Source organism: Podarcis tiliguerta (assembly GCF_965153285.1).
Source record: "Podarcis tiliguerta genome assembly, chromosome: 8".
Classification (NCBI taxonomy): Eukaryota; Metazoa; Chordata; class Lepidosauria; order Squamata; family Lacertidae; genus Podarcis; species Podarcis tiliguerta.
In genome coordinates this window covers 77,887,808-77,910,407 of record NC_139541.1, presented here as the reverse complement: position 1 = coordinate 77,910,407, position 22,600 = coordinate 77,887,808, and the positions used below count along the sequence as shown (strand labels likewise).

The window sequence follows — 22,600 nt, the reverse complement described above, 5'->3', positions numbered from 1 at the left end:
GTCCTCCAGTGGGCAGGGGCTAACATGTGTGCGTGCAAAATCTATAGGTAATACACACCCTCCACTGTCCCTGGAGACCCCTTCCACCCAGGAGCTGGCCCAGGGACACCCAGCAGCAGCAAAATTATTGCACCTCCCCTCCAAGCCCTTTGTGGGGGCCACCTTCACCAACCTCAAGGTATGCCCCTGCTTAGGAGACCCCCTATTCCCCTCCCAGAGCTACAGTTCCCAGAGTGGTTTAGCAGTCAGAGCCCCTTCACAGATAATTCTAGACATTGTAGCTCTGGGGGGAAGGAATAGGGGGTCTTCTATTCCCCCTCCTGGAGTTCCCTGGGAAGAAGGATTGATTTTCTATCTGGGCCAGTAGGGGAATACTGTAGATACTGATCGGCAAGAGATCGGGAGGGAGATAAGGGACTCTAGAGATAAAGGAGTTTTCACTCAGGTCCACATATGCAAATAAGGAATTGAAAGTGACGTTCAGTGATTGGATAGTTACAGAAAGTTGTTACTGTTGCATTGTAGTGGAGCTCTATATAAGCAGGCTGGCTGAACCCTTCAGTTCAGTTCTGTTCTGGCCTGTGAATAAACAAGAGCTGTTTGAAGAATCGCTGTGTCGTCTGATATGTTCACCCACAACTTAACACCATCCACTCTAGAAATTGTAGCTCAGGGAATCAGCATTTCGTTACGATTTTCAGCATCCCTAACAAACTACAGCTTCTAGAATTCTTTGGGGGAAGCCATGACTGTTTAAAGCAGAGGTTTGCAACCTTGTTGAGTCCACGGCTCCCTTGACCAACTAATTTTTTTCTGTGGGAACCCCTGTGGGGCTCAGGAGCCTAATTATGTCACCTCTTGCCTGCAGAGCTGGCAGCCCCTCGCCCCTTTTCGAACACCCTCCCTTGTGGAGTGTTCCCTCAGCCTCCTCTCTTCTCCCCTCTCCTTGGGAGTCCTCCAGGCAGCCGCAGCTGCCGCCCGTTGTCTCTGAGCTGCCCCCCTGCCCCAAAGAGGGGGTGCCTCCTCACACTGCCCCACAGGGGCCTGGGAAGCACCCCCTGGCCAGACCCAGAGCCACCATTCACCTGAGGAGCTTGTAGCCAGAGCTGCTGCAACAAACAGCTGTGCAAGCCTTGGGGAGGTGAAGACACAAGACAGACAAAGGCCAGGGTTGCCCACAGCATCCCAGACCACCATGCAAAGCGCCCCAGGGTGCCACGGCACATTGTTGAAAACCACTGGTTTAAAGTCGTATTGTAGCACTTTAAATGTATGGTGCGTGTGGACTGCGGGACAAGGACAACTGTGACTTCAAGAAAGAATGGGAACTTTTTACAAATTACTTAAAAAGACAACAAAATGAATTGGGCTCCTTGGCAGGTTTTGAATAAACATACACAAATTTATTGGTTGATAACATGATAGATGGGACGCGGGTGGCGCTGTGGGGTAAACCACAGAGCCTAGGGCTTGCCAATCAGAAGGTTGGCAGTTTGAATTCCCGTGACGGGGTGAGCTCCCGTGGCTCAGTCGCTGCTCCTGCCAACCTAGCAGTTCGAAAGCACGTCAAAGTACAAGTAGATAAATAGGTACCGCTCCGGCAGGAAGGTAAACGGCGTTTCCGTGCGCTGCTCTGGTTCGCCAGAAGCGGCTTAGTCCTGCTGGCCACATGACCCGGAAGCTGTACGCCGGCTCCCTCGGCCAATAAAGCGAGATGAGCGCCGCAACCCCAGAGTCGTCCACGACTGGACCTAATGGTCAGGGGTCCCTTTTAACATGATAGATAGATAGATGATAGATAGATGATAGATAGATAGATAGATAGATAGATAGATAGATAGATAGATGATAGATTATAGATAGATAGATAGATAGATAGATAGATAGATAGATAGATAGATAGATGATAGATAGATAGATGATAGATAGATGATAGATAGATAGATAGATAGATAGATAGATAGATAGATAGATAGATGATAGATGATAGATAGATAGATGATAGATGATAGATAGATAGATAGATGATAGATAGATAGATAGATAGATAGATAGATAGATAGATAGATAGATGATAGATAGATAGATAGATGATAGATAGATAGATATGATAGATAACTTAAGGATATGTATAATTTTATAACATCCAGAGAATAATATGTGCAGAGAAATCAGAGAGAGGAGCTGGTGGGGGGGGGTAATGGATGTGATTATATGGTCTGATAATTTGTTATGTGGAATTTGCTTAATAAAAAAATATTTATTAAAAAAGTATGGTCCGTGTGTGACCCTGGGCCTACCTCACAGGGCTGTTGCATGCTATAAGGTAAGGAAGGATAACAGACACCACCTTGAGCTTTTTGGTTATGATTCATGGATCATGTCAAGAAATCCAGAAAAACAGCCTCCTTGCTTTAACTGCAAAGCACACACTGGGGTGGTTTCAAGAAAAGAGCCCGGCTCTGAGTGACGGACTCATCCTCTCTGAATCACCTGTTCGTGGGGTGCCTTGTCCTTAGATTGCGCTGTCCCATTTTGATCCTTGAGCCAATGGGATCCACGGAATTTGATGCAGCAGTCGTTCTGCAGGCTAGATAAATGTAGGAAAACTGCACCACACCACCCAATCCAGTCTTCAACGCCCTCTAGCGGTGGATTGCTCATTTTACATTTCATTTTAAAACGGTAATTGCAGTGGTACCTTGGTTCTCAAACGCCTTGGTACTCAAACAGCTTGGAACCCAAACACTGCAAACCCAGAAGTAAGTGTTCCAGTGTGCGCACTTTTTTCAGAAGCCAAACGTGCTCCGTTTTGAGTGTTACGCTGACGATTTGAGTGCTACACTGTGGTCTGTCTGTTTTTGCAATTTATTTTGCATTCTTCTTTTTGCAGCTCTTTTTTGTTTTGTTTTTGTGACCGTGTGGAACCCAGTTCAGCTACTGATGGACGGATTGTGTGACTGCAGTACATTGAATATTGCTTTCATTTTATGGATCAATGGCCTTGTTAGATAGTAAAATTCATGTTAAATTGCTGCTTAAGGGGTTGTTTTCAAAAGTCTGGAACGGATTAATCCATTTTGCATTACTTTCTATGGGAAAGCACATCTTGGTTTTGGAACGCTTTGGTTTTGGAACGGACTTCTGGAACGGATTAAGTTTGTGAACCAAGGTACCACTGTAACTTCTTGTTCTTAAGCCTTCGTTTCCCAAGGTGTTTTTCCTGCACCCTTGAGAAACATCTGCGTTTCACAATGCTTCCCGCAGAAGCACTTAGGATGTGTGGGTTTGGCCTTTACATTTCAGAATGGAGAACTAAAGCTCTTCCACTTTTTTAACAGGACAGTATTCAGAGGACGCGGGTGGCACTGTGAGTTAAACCACAGAGCCTAGGGTTTGCCAATCAGAAGGTCGGCGGTTTGAATCCCTGCGACAGGGTGAGCTCCCGTTGCTCTGTCCCAGCTCCTGCCAACCTAGCAGTTCGAAAGCACGTCAAAGTGCAAGTAGATAAATAGGTACCACTCTGGCGGGAAGGTAAACGGCGTTTCCGTGTGCTGCTCTGGTTCTCCAGAAGCAGCTTAGTCCTGCTGGCCACATGACCCGGAAGCTGTACGCCGGCTCCCTCGGCCAGTAAAGCGAGATGAGCGTCGCAACCCCAGAGTCTGTCACAACTGGAGCTAATGGTCAGGGGTCCCTTTACCTTTACTATTCAGAGGGGAGTAGATGTACCCATTCATTGTAGCGAAAACTACCAACAATCCCGGGGCACCTTCAGGTCTAACATATGGATAATGGACTCTTCTCAGTCCTCGCCAGTCTCACCCCCACAAGGCCACCCCTCTCATCAAGCTTGCTTCACATTCTCCTTGAGTGTTTCTGCTTGTCTGGAACACGTCCTTGAATTCGGATAATGGCTCTTGCTAACCCTGAACATGTGAGCAAGCGCGATGTGTGTGCAGAAACTAGCTCGCTTTACGAAGGTAAAATTTACATTCAGTGCTCTGCCCCGTTTTAACTCTGGCCCTGCCCGCCTCTGAATGTGGCCCTCAGAAGCTGGTCTGGAAGAAGACATGGTGCCCTCCCCCGGGCTGTAAAAGATTCCAGGCATTCCCGCCCCCATTTACGCACATTCTACTTGCGCATGGTCACATATATGCGCAGCGCTGGAAAATAGAAATTAAATAAATAGAATCCCACCAGGAAATGGCAGGAGAGAAACTATGGGTTGACAAAGGATTTATAAAAAATAGGGTTGTGAAAGAGATGCTGAGGGGAAAATCATTACATTAAGGTCCTCAATGGGGGGGGGGGTGTCAATTCATTTGTTTATGTAAAATATAAACTACAGTAATAAAATTGATTTTTTTAAAAAAGGAAATGGCAGGAGATAGCTGGAGAGTCCTTGTTGCTCACAAGGAGACCCACCTCTCTGGACGTCAGTGAGGCTGGAGAAAGTCCAAAATACAGTCATACCTCATGTTATGTTTGCTTCAGGTTGAGCGTTTACAGGTTGCGTCCCGCGGCAACCTGGAAGTACCGGAAAGGGTTACTTCCGGGTTTTGCCGCTTGCGCATGCGCTCAAAATGACATCACGCGCATGCGCAGAAGCGGCGAATCACGACACACACACACACAGACGCACAGACGCGGGTTGCGCTCTGCTCATGTTGCGAACAGGCCTCCAGAATAGATCCCGTTCACAACCAGAGGTACTACTGTAGACTGGAAGCACAGTGGGTTTTTATTTAGGCTGCTCAGCCTCCCCGCCTAGCAGCTGACATGCGGGATAGTGCAGCCACGACTACTTTTCCCCGTGACCTCCAGGCTCCCGCTGGCCTCAGAGTTTCGACTCTCTTTGAGAGAGAATTATGTGGAGAGACAGTGGGAGAAAGAGGTGTAGATCAGGGGAAAATGGGCATTTGGAGGCTTACGAGATAGTGTTCCCCACTTTATGTGATTTCACATATGTGCGGGGTGGGGGCCCTGGAACATAACCTCCACATAAGTGGGGGGTGCCTGTATATCCACCCTTGTCATAAGCTTTCGTGGACATAGCCAGGAGGGGCAACTGCCCCCCCATCAAGTAAATAAGTATTTTTATTAAGTAGATCATATCTATGCTTCCAGGTGTCATAAGAAAGCTGCAGAGATAGTGCAGGATAGTGTGCACCCCAGAAATGATCTCTTTCAGCTTCTGCCTTCTGGAAGAAGGTACAGGGTTATAAAGACTAGACTAGCCACCTGAGAAACAGTTTCTATCCAAATGCGATTTTGGTTTTAAATGCAGTGTAAGGTAGTCTCTGGAGGAGACTCTTGAGAGTCCCATGGACTACAAGAAGATCAAACCTATCCATTCTGAAGGAAATCAGCCCTGAGTGCTCACTGGAAGGACAGATCCTGAAGCTGAGACTCTAATACTTTGGCCACCTCCTGAGAAGAGAAGACTCCCTGGAAAAGACCCTGATGTTGGGAAAGATGGAGGGCACAAGGAAAAGGGGATGGCAGAGGACGAGATGGTTGGACAGTGTTCTCGAACCTACCAGCATGAGTTTGACCAAACTGCGGGAGACAGTGGAAGACAGGAGTGCCTGGTGTGCTCTGGTCCATGGGGTCACGAAGAGTCGGACATGACTAAACAACTAAACAACAACACCAACAACAACAAGGTAGTCTCTGTGGGAGTATATTGTATTTAATTATGGGGTATCAGAATTTTTAGGGGACTGGGATAGCTGGGATAGCAGGCTTGTTGGTTTTTGAATGTCTGATGCAGATTTTTTCAATTGTGTTGTTCTGTATAAGACAATGACAATAAAGATTATCGTATCGTAGACTAAAAGTAGAAATAATTAGAATCTTTGAAACGGAAATGCTCTCTGAGGTCACTTGGGTGATGTTGTGGAGCATTCTAATGACACAACTGGCAACCCGACTGAGCGATAGACAGAGCCAGACAAAGGATGATGACAGGTGGGTGTCCTGTCCCCCACCTCCATAAATCCTGGCTACGCTCACGACTACAGTCCGCTTCATCAGATATATCCGACAATGCCTTTTGTTAGTGGAGACTCATCTCCGGAGTTAAGAGGAACCAAACGTAAGATCATCATCACTGCTGATGAGTTCATAGATGCCTCCAGTCTCTGACTCCCTCTTCCGCCAAGGGGCCTGGCCCACAGAGGCCATCTCACACAAATCAGGGAAGTTTCTGAGTCAATCAATTCCTGGAGATAAAACCAAGGTTGAGAGAGGAATGCCTTCCTTGATAGAGGGGGATATCTTCTGTCCATTGCAGCCATCTCACTTTGCTTATCAAGCCGGAGGCTATTCCAGTCAGCGCACCCCCTTTTCCGTTGTTGCTGCAATGCTTTTTGGAGACTTTGGCAATAACTCAGGGATGGGGAAGACGTCAGGTCAGCGGCCTGCGTTAATAAATGACAGAAGGCAGGGGTGGGCCCGGAAGGAAAGGATCATATATATCTCTCCCCCTGCTCAGAGAGAGACCCTCGCTTCCACTTCACTGGTTCTCAGGAGGACCTTCCAACTGAACAACCATGAAGTTCCCTGTCATCATGCTGGCCTTGCTAGCGTTTGTAGGTAAGTGAAGGATTTGCCTCAGCCTGGAGGGAATGCCTGAATTCTTTTCGGGGGGGGCGACCTCTTCGGTTTGCCCCATCCTTGGGGGTCTGAGGCACAATGGTCAAAAGATACATTGTTTACCAGAAGGTTCGTTGTTCGAGTCCACCCAAGGATGGCTGGGTGGATTCGAACGCAGGTCAGGATTCCTGCATCGCAGGGGATTGGACTGGATGACGCCCGGGGTGCCTTCCAATGCAATGATTCTACGATCATTTGTTTGTTTTTTAATCTGATTGGCCCAACACCTCCTGACTGGCTCTCAATTCAGGTATGACCCAAAATGGTCCACAGCAGGTGTCTACGGACCACCAGTGGTCTGTGAGCTTCATTCAGGTGGTCCGCGCCTTAGATAGCCATATTGATTTTTAATTGAATTTGTTTCGCGTCTTTTATTTCTTGGGTGACCAGCCGCTGTCTCTCAGTGCAACCCACCTCACAGGGTTGTTGTGGGGATAAAATGGGGGGCAAGAGAACCAGGTATGCCACCTGGATGTCCTTGGAGGAAAGGTGAGATATAAATATAAGAAATAAATAAATAAATAAGAAATAAATAAAAAAAGAAGATAAGAAAAGCCTGCAGGATCAGGCCAATGACCCATCTAGGCCAGTTCTCACAGTTCTCACTAGGTTTGCGCTTCTGCACATGCGCAAAGTGCGATTTAGCGCTTCTGTGCATGTGCAAACGGCAAGTAACCGCAAGTAACCTGTTCCAGTACTTCCGGGTTTGCCGTGGACGGTTGGGGGGCGGACGTTTGCAGAGGTATTAATGTAGAGACTTCAAATCCTAATGTAATAAAATACAACATAAGAAATAAAAGAAGCAATTAGAATACAATTAAAAACCATACAGCTCCTACCGGGTAGAAAAATTATTAAGTAGTATGACACAATCCTCAGCAATTTCCAAGCTTTTTTTGGAGGGTGGAGTTCTCTAGTCCAGAGGTTATATTTTCTTGTTTTCTAGTTTGTTAACGGTTGCTAGGAGTTGTAACTCTGTGAAGGGTAAACTACAGTGCCCAGAATCCTTCGGTGCGGGGGGTGTGGTGTGCTTCAAATGTGCTTCAAAGGTAGCGTACACCACCAGTGTAGCAAGCTTTTGCATTGCGCTGAACTCTTCCTGCCCCAATAATTCCATCCAGCTATGAACTTTGCTGTCATCCCTTCCCACAATACGCCATTAGATGGAATCAGGCTTGGAAAGGGGTGAGAAGGCCACTTATTTGTCCTCTCAAATCCATGGCTCCAAGAAGCTCATGACACCATACACGAGGCAATTCCTTCAGGTTGATTTCCTTTTATCCTCACAACACCCTTGCAAGGTAGTACAGGCCAAGAAATTGTGAGGGTCAGTCAATGAGCTTCATAGCCAAGTGAGGGATTTGAATCCAGGCCTCTCTAGTCCATCCTGCTTTCAAGTTCAGCCTTTCCCAACCTGCTGCCCTTCAGAGGTTTCGGACTACAATTTGCATCGGCCTCCCCATTTCTCCCACTGTTTTGGATATATTGTAATACTCCAATAATTTGGCAAGCCACTCTGTTTTTGTCGGTATAATACCAAATGGGAAGGATCTCAAAAGAGAAGATCGACAGGGACTGGGATGTGTTTAAAGGATACTTGCAAAACCACATCGAAAAATCAGAACTCCAATTAGAATAAACAAGTTCCATTTTAAATACAGTGGTGCCTCGCAAGACGAAATTAATTCGTTCTGCGAGTTTTTTCGCCTTGTGAATTTTTTCGTCTTGCAAAGCACCACTGTGCATTGACGGTTTCCCATAGGAATGCATTGACGGTTTTTTAAAAAAGGTGCAAGACATTTTCGTCTTGCGAAGCAAGCCCATAGGGAAATTCGTCTTGCGAAGCAACTCAAAAAATGAAAAACTCTTTCGTCTTGCGAGTTTTTCATCTTGCGAGGCATTCGTCTTGCGAGGTACCACTGTACTGAAATACTAAATAAGATGGATAACAATGTGTAATAGAAAAAGGAGCATGAAATTAGGTTAAAGGTGTGTGAAAGAAAGTAACATAAGTGGAAAGAAATTGCAATCGAGTAGATTGGAAGTCTAACACAATGGTGGGGTGAAGGGTGGTGGGTGGTGATGGGGAAAGGAATTATCTGTGGGATTGAGTGTAGGTATGTTTGAACATTTTTAAGGATGTTTGTATGCTTGTATATTCGCAATATGTGTGTATTAATGCTGAATTATTTTAATAATAAAAACTTTTTTAAAAAATTGCATCGGCCTCAGGCCTTGGGGTTGAAACTGTGCCTCCTAAGACATTTGTTTTGCAAAACAATGGTTTGGTTCGCATGTGGTTGTAACACTGTTCCCTCCGAGCTCCACTTCCAGCTACAGATACAGCTGTTCAGATTTGCTTTTGTCTTCCAGGATCCCAGGCGTACGTCCTCCGAGATGAGCCGTATCCTCACCTGGCCCGGTTAAACCTGGAGCTTCAGGAATACCTGAGAAACGTCACCAGGGTAGTGGATGAAAAAATAGAGGTGATCAGAAGGTCGGAGCTTGGACAGTCAGTGATGTAAGCGATTCGAGCCAATATTTTCACACCAAGTGGTTCCCAAACTTATCCCGTCCCCCACCAACCACTTGATGGCCTTTATAGACCACTAATGGTTTTTTTTTCTGCCTGGTGTAGCATTTGTGCTGGGTGCTGTATGGTTTTAATTGTACAGTGGTGCCCCGCAAGACGAATGCCTCGCAAGAAGGAAAACCTGCTAGACGAAAGGGTTTTCCGTTTTGGAGGTGCTTCGCAGGACGAATTTGCTATGGGCTTGCTTTGCAAGACGAAAATGTCTTGTGATTCCTGGGGGGTTTTTTCCGCTCCCCACCCCCTTTTTCTAAGGCACTAAGCTGCTAATAGCCTGTTAGCAGCTAATCTGCTAATCCCTTAAGCCTTTAATAGCCGCTAATAGCCGCTAAACCGCTAATCCGCTAATCCACTAATGGGCTTGCTTCGCAAGACGAAAAAACCGCTAGACGAAGAGACTCACAGAATGGATTATTTTTGTCTTGCGAGGCACCACTGTATTGTATTGCTTCTTTTATTTCTCAGAATGTGTTTTGTTGCAGTTGCAACGGCGCAACAGCACTTTCTCACCCTGGCGCCATTGGGCCCGCCCTCAATTAAATTTAGTGTGACTACCTCACGGTACACCAATTACACAATTTTTTACAATTTACCACCGATTATCTAGTGGGGGAATTGTGTGAGGGAAAACTTAAAGATTTAGAGTCTCAGGCAGGACTTGATCAAACAAACACGAAAAGTATTCTTAAACTTTTTTAAGGAAGTTTATGACACAAAGTGAGTCAGAAAACTTGTTCTTTCAGGTAGAAATCAACTTAGTTACTTTAACTAGAAGATGTCTCAGGCTTAAACACAATGTTATAGGTACAACTCTTTTTAAACTTCAGTTACTAAACATCGGTTGGCACACTTCAGGTAGATAAATATTCAGGTTACCAGAAGAGATGGTAAAATGTTCAAATCAGTGTCTGTCACTTAGATAATACAGTGGTACCTCAGGTTACAGACTCCGCTAACCCAGAAATCGTACCTCGGGTTAAGAACTTTGCTTCAGGATGAGAACAGTAATCGCGCGGTGGCAGTGGGAAGCCCCATTAGCTAAAGTGGTACCTCAGGTTAAGAACAATTTCAGGTTAAGAACGGACCTCCAGAACGAATTAAATTCTTAACCTGAGGTACCACTGTACAATACTTTCAACACTATACTGCTTCTTTCATGAGCAAGGGGCATTTTTCCTCAGTTACCCCCTCTCTTAACAATCCCACACCTGAGGTATTATCAGTGGCGTAGCGTGGGTTGTCAGCACCCGGGGCAAGGCAAGTAATTTGCGCCCCCCCCTCCCGCTGCACTGTCCCTCCCCCAGATAGTCCCTCGCTCTCTCTCCGCACCGCACCGCACGCCTGGCACCCTCCCCTCCAGAGTGGGCGGCGACCCGGCGGCTCGGATCGGATTCGCACAGCCAGCACTGCAGTGAGAGAGAGTGAGTGAGCCAGGTAGGGGCAGCGAGCTGCGAGCGCGAGCGCGCCCGCCCAGATGTTGCGCCCCCTGCACCCGCCCCCCCTGCACCCCCCACGCTACGCCACTGGGTATTATAAATGGTATTACAGACCCAGGGGATCCCCTCTCCCCTTGTCACTGGGTTGGGAGTCTTCAGTACCTAGAAGAATCCTCCCCTCCTTGTTAGACTGACACCCAGGGCAGTGGCAAAGCTGCATGCTCTGGCTTTGGGGGCGGAGAGCAGGCGGGGGCGTGGCTGGCGCGTGTCCCAGGGGTGTGGCATGCCACCTGCGGGGGCATGGCATACGTCCCGGGGGCGTGGCGCACTGGCCACAGGGGCTTGACATGTGTCCTGGGGGCGTGGCACCCAGTGCGGTCAGGGGATGTGGCAAGTGTCCAGGGGCGGCCATGATGGTACCCCCCCCAATGGTGCCAGGGGCGGTGCGCTCCCCTCGCCAGTGACCCAGGGAGCCTAAATTCCCACAGGTTCTGTCTCTCCTGGTTCAGACTCAGCCCTCCCAGCACACTCCTGTTTGGACACCTTCTCCAGACCTTCAGCCTGGTCTCCCTATCCGAGTTGTGAGGCTCTGCCTCTCCCTATGTGTATCTCCTTTTCCCCTCAGAACCCCTTCACCCTCTCTCCCAATCTGAAACCTGTCTAACATTTCCAAACCAATCATATCCCTCCCCTGGAACTCTGGCCAATCAGATGCCGTTGCCAGCCAACTGTTTGCTGGCAAACAACAACAACACTTGGTGACCCAAACTAGCCAGCAAACAAACTTTCCCATCACATAGTACAATTTGCATTCCATGGAATCCCATATCCACCGTCCCTTTTCCCTTATGTCAGCCTGGTGGGCAGCAGATTGGAGGAGGAACATGCAAGTGATGCTTTGAAGGGAGCGGAGGCCCACAATGACATGCCCTCCTGCAGTTGGCATAACATCAGAGATGGGGAAGGGAACCTGGCCTCACCCCATCTCTCCAGTCCAGGAGCTTCTCACTCAAAGAAGGGAGTTCTGCTTACCTTTTGTGACTCTGTTTTATTTCCACCCCCTGCAGAGACAAGCTCCATAACAGCTTTGCAAAAATGAGCAAGCGCTTGCGCAACCTGAAGGAGAAGTTACCTGCTGAGGTGGTTCAAGGGTACGACCTGGTGGTCGGGGCGTCGCTGGGCGTGGTGGACAAAAGTCTCAACACCATCCGTGCCTTGCATAGAAAGGTAGCGCCTGCCTCAGACGAGCTGGCGGAGGCTCTGTACACCATTGTGGCACCTTACGCAGATTCGGTCCTAGAGAAGGTGGGTCGGTACTCAAAGTCCCTGCAGCGTTCCCTCGTGGCCAAGGCTGAAGAGCTGAACCCCAAGCTGAATGAGAAGCTGAAGCAGCAGCTAGAAGACCTGAAAGATCAGCTGGCACCTTACGCCGAAGTTCTCCAGCAGGAACTTCAAGAATTCCGGTCATCCATAGACCCCTACGTTGACCAGGTCCAGGAGAAGCTTGAGGAAGGAGTGGAGAGAGTCAACCAGATTCTGCAGCCTTATTTTAGCCGTATTTTCAAGGCACTCCAAGAACGCGCTGAGAAGTTTAAGAAGTGGGTTGAAGCCCCAACCTTTCCCCCAAGTCAGTGATGATGGTGGTGATTGTTTTGCACACCATGGAGGATGGAACCTTGGCCAACTCCAAGACAGACAGAAGATGTGGTGGCCTCTTCTGTAGCTCATATCATAAACCAGATGTCCCTGTTGATGTCTACACATTGTTCCGGATACGTGGTTCCAATTTCTCATTACTTAGTGGTAACGTCTGCTGACTGGTTACAAGATGGTGTCCGTGCCATCACACCTAAGTCGAAGTAAATGACATTTCTGTTTTATTCTTTCGCCCATAGTCCTTCTTGTTCACTCTTAGTACTCTGTAAACTTTGAGTCCCTTAAAATAAACTCGAGTTAACCTTTTAATTGCCTCCTCTGCCTCAGTGTTGTCCACCTATGCTAATGCTTCTATTAACATTACTAGAGATCATTGTTTTTGGGGAATGCAAAATATTTTGTGTGGGCATATATAGGTGTCTTTAGGCTTGGTTCAGGTAACCCTGGTATTGGCAGTGGTTTGAGGCTTTGATAAGTTCTGGTGGGTCCTAAAAGCTGCATTTTGTTCATGATTAACAGAAGGCACTTTTCTCCATAGAGATGAAGGGAACAAAAACAGGTCCATTCATTTCCTTCCTTTGAAGGGAAGAAAACCCCACAATTGCCCCTCCTGGCATTAGGGAATGTTGCAATGGGATTATGCAAGTTGAGGGAGGGGGGAGTGTCAAATTCACTTTCTTCCACAGGGTAGCAAAACAGGGGAGGACATGGATGGAAAGAATCCGTCCTCCCCCAGCTCAGAGATGGGCCCTGCCTTCATCCCAGCTGATTCTCGGGACCCTCCACTGAACCACTGTGAAATTCTTTGTTCTCACACTGGCCTTGGTCATCGTGACAATGACCATCAGGCTAGAAGCTGCCTCGCCTTCCCCTTTGCTGGTGTAGCAGGAACCCCCCCCCCCCATCATTCAGTTTGTACAGACTTCACACACACTCACACTCACACACTACATACGCTACACTTCTGTTATAAATTCATAGAAAATCAACCATACATCAGATTTGCACTGTTCCACTTTTGTTTTACTCCATGAAGGAAGGACTACAAAATGGGGAAGGTTTGATACAGGGCAGCCATAATTCCTTGAGCATAGCAGCACATCCACAGGAGCCCTGCCCAGTTGCTATGCCAACCCTGATGGTCTCAGACAGAAGACCATCAACCCTGCATACACGAGTGGATTCAACACGGACTATAACAAAAGAACAGTGATTGGATGTCCCCTCAGGGGGCAGGAAACAGCGACTACCTTTTGTCTTCGGAGAATGACTCATGGGGAGGGGTAGAGGGGAACCAGCCAGGTGACAGGACACTCAGGTTACCACCACAACTCCTCCCTCAACCCCTCCTTTCCGTAATGTATGCATGATGTTTCTGGGGGTGGGCTTGACCTAGAGGATGGGAATTTCAAAAGTTTTTATAAGGTCTTGCACACCATTTTTCTGTGTCTTTTCTTCTCTCCTGCGAGTGAGGGGAACACCCTGCTGCAACAGTTCAATAAAGGCCAAGCCTACAGGCTGCTGATTTGCTCCAATTTACTCTGGTTGGTGTCTTTACTTTTTGTCCAAGGGAGCCCTTGGATTTTTCCGGTAACAGTAGCAAAACCAGGGAGGACATGGATGGAAAGAATCCGTCCTCCCCCAGCTCAGAGATGGGCCCTGCCTTCATCCCAGCTGAATCTCAGGACCCTCCACTGAACCACTGTGAAATTCCTTGTTCTCACAATGGCCTTGGTCATCCTGACAATGACCATCAGGCTAGAAGCTGCCTCGCCTTCCCCTTTGTTGGCTACACATTTTAAACATTTTGAGACTGTGGGTTCGTTAATCCGTTTGAATGCCCTGTATTTTCCTTCAGCTAGGCACTTGGTTAAATTGGAAATTTAAGATGTTTGTCCTCTTTGTGTTTCTGCCGGTTTGCCTTATGACAGACAACATTACTGAATTGTTGTTTATTGGACAAGTTTCCAAGGTTTCGCAATTGTTTTTTCCACCCTTTCTTTATCATTATTACTTTGTTCCTCACACTGGGATTGAAAATAATTACAAATAAAAAAGGTGAAATTGGACTCGCATATTCAGCAGCAGGGACACTTCCAGGAAAGCAAGCAATAAATGTGGGGTTTTGGGGGGAGGGGGGAGTTCCTGTTGCTCTACATATGGGCTTTTCAGAGGCAATCAGGCTGATCACTGTTGGAAACAGGATGCTGGGGAAATGACGACCCTCTTTGGGCCCAAGTTGTCCAGCAAGCCTGAGGGAGAAGGCAAGGGAGTGAAACTCTTGCTCCTTCTCTTTCCTCTTTCCTCACCTGCCTGCAGACAAGAAGAAGAAGAAGAGTTTGGATTTGATATCCCGCCTTTCACTCCCTTTAAGGAGTCTCAAAGCGGCTAACATTCTCCTTTCCCTTCCTCCCCCACAACAAACACTCTGCGAGGTGAGTGGGGCTGAGAGACTTCAGAGAAGTGTGACTGGCCCAAGGTCACCCAGCAGCTGCATGTGGAGGAGCGGAGACACGAACCCGGTTCACCAGATTACGAGTCTATCGCTCTTAACCACTACCCTACACTGGCTCTCCACAAGAGGCAGCAAGGCAGAGGAGCAACAAAACCAAGGAGCTGAAGAAGTTGGCAGTGGGAACCCTGTGGGAGTACAGGCTCTGGCAGGTTCCTCACAATGCAGACTCAAAACACCACTTCTAGAATGTGGAATAAGGTGGCTATTAAGTGGACTGGGGAGATCAGAGATAAAATAACTTAAGCCATGAAGCTCAGGTGTGGTTTTGGGCCTGCCGTTGTCCCTTTGTCATTGACGGACCTACCTCACAGGGTTTTGGGAGACCAAAGAGTGCCACCTTGAGATCCTTGGCGGGAAAGTGGGGGAAATATAATTGTGAGAAAGTATAATAAAAATACAGTCATACCTCGGGTTGAATGTGCTTCAGGTTGAGCGCTTTCGGGTTGCGCTCCGCAATGACCCGGAAGTAACGGAGCGCATTACTTCCAGGTTTCGCTGCTCACGCAGACGCTCAAAATGACGTCACGCACATGCGCGGAAGCGGCCAAACGCGACCTGCGCATGTGCAGACGCGCTGTCGTGTCTTTGGATATCCGGTGTTGCCTTCTTTGGTTAAATCAGATTTTTTTTAAGGTTAGTCCTCTCTGTAGCAATGACCATGGGAGATAACAAGTGAAGGTTCCCCCTCAAAGGCACCTGCCCTCCAATAGCCCCACAATGTTAATGAGTGACCCAGGAGGTGAGGGAGGAGGAGGAGGAGGTTGGGAGGAATAAGTAGCCTCCCTCGTGGCTCCCGGGACTCAGAGGCAGCCCCTACCTTCATCCCAGCAGGTTCCTCCGCCAAAGCATCATGAAGTTCTTCATCCTCACACTGGCCTTGGCCATCCTGACAGGTGAGTGGAAGGTCAACATCAGGCTAGCAAGCTGCCTTGCGTTCCACCTTTTGGGGTGTAAATTTAGCAAGATAGATATCTGTTGGACACTGAGATCCAACGCCAAGGGCCTTCTGGCGGTTCCCTCATTGCGAGAAGTGAAGTTACAGGGAACCAGGCAGAGGGCCTTCTCAGTAGTGGCGCCCGCCCTGTGGAATGCCCTCCCTTCAGATGTGAACTATCTTATCTTTAAAAGACATCTGAAGGCAGCCTTGCTTAGGGAAGTTTTTAATATTTAATGCTGCATTGTTTTTAACACTTGATTGGAAGCCGCCCAGAGTGGCTGGGGAAACTCAGTCAGATGGGCGGGGTATAAATATTATTCTTATTCTTATTATTACTATTATTATTATTGTTGTTGTTGTTGTTGTTGTTAAACTGAATGCCCTCTCTTCAGATGTGAACTATCTTATCTTTAAAAGACATCTGAAGGCAGCCCTGTTTAGGGAAGTTTTTAATATTTAATGCTGTATTGTTTTTAACACTCGATTGGAAGTCGCCCAGAGTGGCTGGGGAAACTCAGCCAGATGGGCAGGGTATAAATATTATTATTATTATTATTATTATTATTATTATTGCTAAACTGAAGCTCCACGTTCAGAGGCTGGGAGACAAAGAACGGACTGGGCAAAATGGGTCACTGATCAGCCAAGGCTTAAAGTAACTTCCCCTCCCTCTGCTAACCTGCCCCTGCCTAAGGGTTCCCTTTGACAAAGATGACAACAGAAGCTGCCGGAACTGTCTGCAGTCTGGTGAGCTGTGCGGTTGTCTTTTCAGTCCGGCTGCTAAGCATTGATGGGCAAAGCCCTGAAGCTCCCTCCCTTCTCAGGGTTCTTTCAACTGAACCTGGACCACACAGCCATTCAGGTATTCTCTGTGAAGTAGGACACACGCTCACCCTACTGTACTCATAGAATCATAGAGTTGGAAGAGACCACAAGGGCCATCGAGTCCAACCCCCTGCCAAGCAGGAAACACCATCAGAGCACTCCTGACATATGGTTGTCAAGCCTCTGCTTAAAGACCTCCAAAGAAGGAGACTCCACCACACTCCTTGGCAGCAAATTCCACTGTCGAACAGCTCTTACTCACAGTGTAGGAAGAGCTCCAAAGATTTCCTAGGGTGCTGCCACTTAGAGGAATCACTTTGGGGAAACTTGCATGCAGAGTGTCATGACAAGGAAGCTCTTACTGCAAACAACCACTGCCAGAAGATAAGGCTGAAAGGGCGCATACATGTTGGTTGGCATTGGGCCTGCTGCTACTGCCCCTCAGTTGTGCCCCAATATAGGAAGGGCCTTCAGTTCATATGATAAAATCCTGTCCTGTCCACCTTCTTGGTGTCTCACATTTCAAATGTCCTAGACGTGGCTTTGTGGGAGCAAAGTCCGTTCTGCAGATCACTGTTGGAGGGTCAATAGCCAACGACTGGATAAGGCTGATCTCTTTCGTTTGCTGGCAGACCAAGTTGTGGGGGGGCGGGTGCTTTGTGGGATCTACCGTACTTTTTTGCTCTATAAGACTCACTTTTTCCCTCCTAAAAACTTAGTGGAAATGTGTGTGCGTCTTATGGAGCGAATATAGGCTGCGCAGCTATCCCAGAAGCCAAAACAGCAAGAGGGATTGCTGCTTTCACTGCGCAGCGATCCCTCTTAACTGTTCTGGCTTCTGAGCTTCAGAATATTTCTTGTTTCTTGTTTTCCTCCTCCAAAAACTAGGTGCGTCTTGTGGTCTGGTGCATCTTATAGAGCGAAAAAGACGGTATTTCCTGAGGATGTGCTAGCAGGACAAACTGGGGAGGGTGATCTATAGGGAAACTGTAAATACCCCTTCAGTCTGTACTATTTCCAGAAGAACAAAACTATGTAAGAACTGGCTGGGATCCTATTTAGGTTCTCTGACACGCAGCTGGGACCACAGACCTTGTGTTTTGGAAACCTCATGTCCCCATTTTAGAGAGAGAGTTATAATCCAGTGTTGGGAACAGTGCCGGATTTACGTATAAACTAAACAAGCTATAGCTTAGGGCCCCATTCTCTTGGGGGGGGGGGGCCCAAAAAAATTTAAAGGGGAAAAAATGGATGTATATTTCCAAAATATAAGATAAAAAAAGAAATAAAATAAAACCTACATACAGCAACATTGTTTTGTGTTATGTATGGACCTATTAGGTCTATAAATTACCATATAGCATATATTCAACACAAAAAAATGTGACAATTTGTTGTTGACAAAGGACAGCTGGACATATAAAGGGCCCCATTGCCTTCAGTAGATGAGGGCCTCACCAAACCTAAATCTGGCCCTGGGTGGGAAGCCACTCCATAGATCTAGAAAGTGATTATTCCACAGGGAGTGTTGTTAGCGAGTGGCCCAGAGGCACAAGCCCCAGGTGTTTTGTGCCACACCTGAAACCACCTGTGCCTGGAGTGTCTGCTCTTTTCCCTGGTAACAATACTAGACTGTATTTCAGCCTCACCTCCCGCACAGACAGCATCTGTAATTACACCATTTCCCACATAAAATAAGGGACCTGACTGAGAAATAACATAAACCAGTGTTTCCCAAGCAGGGACCATATGGCCCGTGGGGCCCCCAGGATATTCCTAGGAATACAGTGGTGCACCGCAAGACGAATGCCTCGCAAGACGAAAAACTCGCTAGACGAAAGAGTTTTCCGTTTTTTGAGTCGTTCCGCAAGACGAATTTCCCTATGGGCTTACTTCGCAAGACGAAACGTCTTGCGAGTTCTTGCGAGTTTGTTTCCTTTTTCTTAAAGCCGCTAAGCCGTTAATAGCCGCTAAGCCGCTAATGGGGCTGCTTCGCAAGACGAAAAAACCGCAAGACGAAGAGACTCGCGGAATGGATTAATTTCGTCTTGCGAGGCACCCCTGTAGCTGTCAGCGTTTCCCATTTTTTAAGGGAAATTCCCTTATTCCAAATAGGATTCCTCGTAAGAAAAGGGAAAGTTGACAGCTATGTTCCGGGGGGTGGCCACAGGTGAAATTGGTGTAAATAAGGCTAGGGGGAAGTGAGAAGTGAAGGGAAACAATTTTCTTTTAAAAATCCCTGATTGGATGTTTATCTGCATCGCCAACCACAAGCGGGTAAGGGGGACCCACCAGGGCCTAGCGCTCCTTTTTGCCACGTGTGTTTTCTTGGAGCAGTCCTGGTTTGCTTCAGGGGGGACCAGTAGAGCCCAGCATCCAGAACCCCCCCCCCCCGGGTCAGGTAAGTGCGGTGGTGGGGTGGCAACAGGTAAGGCTGGGCGTGCTGGATGCTGCTGCCAGTGCTAGGCCCGGTGGCAGCCTGGGCCTGACTCCGCAAGGTGCTGACTTGCATCTAGTACATAACTAAGTCTGCTGGCTTGCATCTAGAAAATAACTAAGTCTCTACTTGGAAGAAAGCTGCTCTGAGTTCAGTGGGCCGTACTCCCAGGTAAAGGTGTGTGGGGCTATAGTGTTTTATCTAGGCAGCCAGGGCTACTCCGGATAACAAGATCTTTTTCCAGCAGGTCAGTGAGGACCACTTGCTTTTTAAAATTCTCCCATATATACAGAACTCCCTGTGCACCTTTTGCCCAATATCTGGTAGTTTCCCCTACAGAAACTACAGAATACCCTTGGGGTCCCTTCCAGCCCCATGATTCTATGTTTTTCTGCTTCAACAATATTTTATTATCTTCCTATCATTTTATGTAATTTTCTAAAAATTATTAAAATTATTAAAATTATAAATGAAACATGTTGCATTGAAAAACAAAACATTTAAATAGCTACTTTTTCACCAGTAGACAAGAGGGGGCATGGGCATAGCCAGGATTTTTTTTGGGGGGGGGATCAGATTTGCATTGATTTTTACTTATTGGGGGGGCAGCTGCTCCCCTGGGCTACATCCTTTGGGGGGGGCGGTGCCACAGGAAGAAAAGAAGGTCAGAAAAGGCCATGGCCAGAAAAGGGTTGGGAAACACTGACATAAACTATTTTGTTTCTACCTTTCTTGAGGGGGTTGAGGCACCAGCCCTAACAAAGACCTTCTAATTTAGACCCTCAAACATTAAAGAAAGGATTCTATATTTGAAGCTTTGAGTTGCAGCTTGGTGTACCAAACAAGCTTGGCGCTTCCTACAGTGGACGGTGCAATGCAGAATTATTATTTTTGGATACTTCTAGGGACTTGGGCTTCTGTCCTCCGAGATGAGCAGCCGGAGTCCAAGCTGGAGAAGCTAATCCAACAGGGGAGAGAAGATGCCAGGAGCTTCACCGACACAGTATTTGGGAAAGTCGCCTTCGTTGACAGAACAGAGGAGGGCCGGGAGATTTCGTAAGCAAATTAGGCTCGTTTCCGCTCTGCGCTGCTCTCTTCCCATGTAGAAAAGAGGAGATGTTATTTCTAGAGAATAGATGGATGGAAGTGATGCCGGCATAACATTCTGGGGTTGGGGAAGGTATGGGAGCTGAACTACTGGATTCTGAGCCAGCCCCACTGCCACCACTTCACCCCATGGCTTGGCCCCTGGGTCCCTGTACCTTCCCCTCCCACTCTGGGCAGCATGTGTGGCAGGGCTGAGGGCATAACAGGTGACACACACTGCTACATGAAGCCCCTCAGGCAGCAGAGAGGGAATCCTCCTCAGAACAGAGTCTTAAAATCCTGGGTGTTTGAACAGAAATCTTGGATAGCGACAGCTCAAGCCACTTCTACTCAGGATGGTGCCTCCCCTTCGGCAGATGGGCAAATCAAGTGAAGGCTCTCTCCCCACTTAAAGTAAGGAGAAACGGGTGCAGGCAAAGCCATCCTGACAAGAAAGGAAGGCTTCCCCTTAAATCCAGGGGCTCCCCACTCAGTAAAGAAGCCTGCCTACTGTGACTCTGCAGGTCCAAGCAGGTTTTCGTTTGTCCCACCCAGGGCCAGATTTAGGTTTGATGAGGCCCATAGCTACTGAAGGTAATGGAGCCCCTCATATGTCCACAACAAATTGTCCAAATTGTCAACAACAAATTGTCACAGTTTTTTGTGTTGAATATACAGTCATACCTCGGGTTACAGACGCTTCAGGTTGCGTTTTTTTGGGTTATGGACCGCCGAAACCCAGAAGTACCGGAACGGGTTACTTCCGGGTTTCAGTGGCCTGCGCAGAAGCGCCGAATCGCAACCCACGTGTGCGCAGATTTAGCTTACCGCTCAATCAGAACAAACATCAATCCACAGAAAAACTATTGACACTTGTACCAGTTCAGGGGTAAACAGCAGTGGGACAAGCAGGTATTTGGACGATCCCAAACCCTCCTTTTCCCTTCTTAAAGCTTTCCAATTCTCTGTTCTTTTTCCCCCCTACAGGAAATTTCTTGAGCAGGTCTATGTGGCTATTAGCAGCCGCTTGGATAGCCTGCAGAAAGAGTTACCTGATGAGGTCATGGAAGCTTTTGATCTGGTTTTGGGGGTGCCATACCAGGTTGCGGAAAAGGCTATCACTGCCCTGTATGACCTGCAGAGACATAGAAGGCATACCTTAGAAGAGCTTGGCAAAGCATTGCAATCTGCCCTGGCGGGTTACGTGGACCCCGTCCTGGAGAGGGTGGGTCCGTACGCAGCAACCGCGCGCAGTGCCGTCGTCGCCAGAGCTCAGGAGATCAACCGTGAGATAGATGAGAAGCTGCCGCAGCAAGTGGAAGCTCTGAGAACCCAGTTGGAGCCGCACATTAAGGATTTGCGAGAATGGAAGGCAGCCCTTACGCCTTATCTTGACCACATCCAGCAGCTGCTCAGAAAAGGAGCGGAGACAATCCACAAGCACTTACTGAAGCCGTACATTGGTCCCATTGTGCAGTTGCGCCAAAAGTACAAAAAGGACTTTAGGGAGTGGGCTAGAGCCTCAGTGTTTCCCCCAGATCCATGATTATTTCTCTCACATGTATACGAGGAAGGAATCTCCCCCAGCATCTAAAGAGAGATCAGAAGGGGAAAGCTTACATTGGTTTTTGTGTCTTCATGACCTTGGCTGGGAGGTAGGGCCGGTGTGCAAGTCTTCTCCAGACGGGATAATAAAGGAGACGTTCCTAACAACCTCTGTTCGATGCGTGGCCTGTTTCTCTTTAACCCTCCTCCTTCTGTTGGCTGTTGGAAATAAATCTTCTTCACACAAGCAAAAGCGAAGCGCTCTCAATACACCTGTAAGCCAACACGTGGGTTATGTTGTGCACATAATATATTATAATAATAATTTATTATTTATACCCCGCCCATCTGGCTGGGCTACCCCAACCACTCTGGGCAGCTTCCAACAAAATATTAAACTACAGTAATGAATCAAACATTAAAAGCTTCCCTAAACAGGGCTGCCTTCAGGTGTCTTCTAACATAACAGTTGCGTAGGGGGAGCTCAACTTCCTTGGCCCGCAGGGTGGAAATGAGGAGGAGTCCCTTTCACTTTCCCTACCTTGAAGCTGCTCCTTGAGTTTCAGAGGAAGCCTTCATCGGCCCAAGTGAATAGAGGGCTCCCTGGAAATAGCACCTTTGGAGAGACCTTGGGACTCAGGCAAGGGAGGGGGGAAGAGTCCACCTTTCCTCTTCCCCTCCATTCTCTTGAGGCAGTGCAGGTTTACACACACACACACACACACACACACACACACACACACACACAGTAGGTAAAGGGACCCCTGACCATTAGGTCCAGTCGTGAGCGACTCTGGGGTTGCGGCACTCATCTTGCTTTATTGGCCGAGGGAGCCGGCGTACAGCTTCCGGGTTGTGTGGCCAGCATGACTAAGCCACTTCTGGCGAACCAGAGCAATGCATGGAAACCCTGCTT

General features: G+C 47.8%; 2 protein-coding genes across 2 annotated transcripts; both read left to right on the top strand.

Moving 5' to 3' along the window:
- Nucleotides 1-6,447: 6,447 nt before the first annotated feature.
- Nucleotides 6,448-12,648, top strand: LOC310683426 (uncharacterized protein). The gene is made up of 3 exons (XM_083453325.1): nucleotides 6,448-6,597; nucleotides 9,031-9,178; nucleotides 11,751-12,648. The coding sequence occupies exons 1-3, from the start codon at nucleotides 6,555-6,557 to the stop codon at nucleotides 12,316-12,318; spliced, it is 759 nt and encodes a 252-aa protein (XP_083309451.1). The 5' UTR covers nucleotides 6,448-6,554; the 3' UTR covers nucleotides 12,319-12,648.
- A 2,980-nt stretch (nucleotides 12,649-15,628) lies between these two features.
- LOC310684639 (uncharacterized protein) lies at nucleotides 15,629-21,852 on the top strand. Its single transcript, XM_083456057.1, has 3 exons — nucleotides 15,629-15,747; nucleotides 19,959-20,109; nucleotides 21,127-21,852. Exons 1-3 carry the CDS (start codon nucleotides 15,705-15,707, stop codon nucleotides 21,683-21,685), a joined length of 753 nt encoding a protein of 250 aa, XP_083312183.1. The 5' UTR covers nucleotides 15,629-15,704; the 3' UTR covers nucleotides 21,686-21,852.
- Nucleotides 21,853-22,600: the final 748 nt, after the last annotated feature.

Excerpts from the sequence above, each read along its gene's own strand:
- LOC310684639 (XM_083456057.1), top strand. The coding sequence starts at position 15,705 with ATGAAGTTCTTCATCCTCACACTGGCCTTGGCCATCCTGACAG. Across the intron at positions 15,748-19,958 it reads GGCCTTGGCCATCCTGACAG|GGACTTGGGCTTCTGTCCTC; the intron begins GTGAGTGGAAGG and ends GGATACTTCTAG. Across the intron at positions 20,110-21,126 it reads GAGGAGGGCCGGGAGATTTC|GAAATTTCTTGAGCAGGTCT; the intron begins GTAAGCAAATTA and ends TCCCCCCTACAG.
- LOC310683426 (XM_083453325.1), top strand. The coding sequence starts at position 6,555 with ATGAAGTTCCCTGTCATCATGCTGGCCTTGCTAGCGTTTGTAG. Across the intron at positions 6,598-9,030 it reads GGCCTTGCTAGCGTTTGTAG|GATCCCAGGCGTACGTCCTC; the intron begins GTAAGTGAAGGA and ends TTTGTCTTCCAG. Across the intron at positions 9,179-11,750 it reads GAGCTTGGACAGTCAGTGAT|AGACAAGCTCCATAACAGCT; the intron begins GTAAGCGATTCG and ends CACCCCCTGCAG.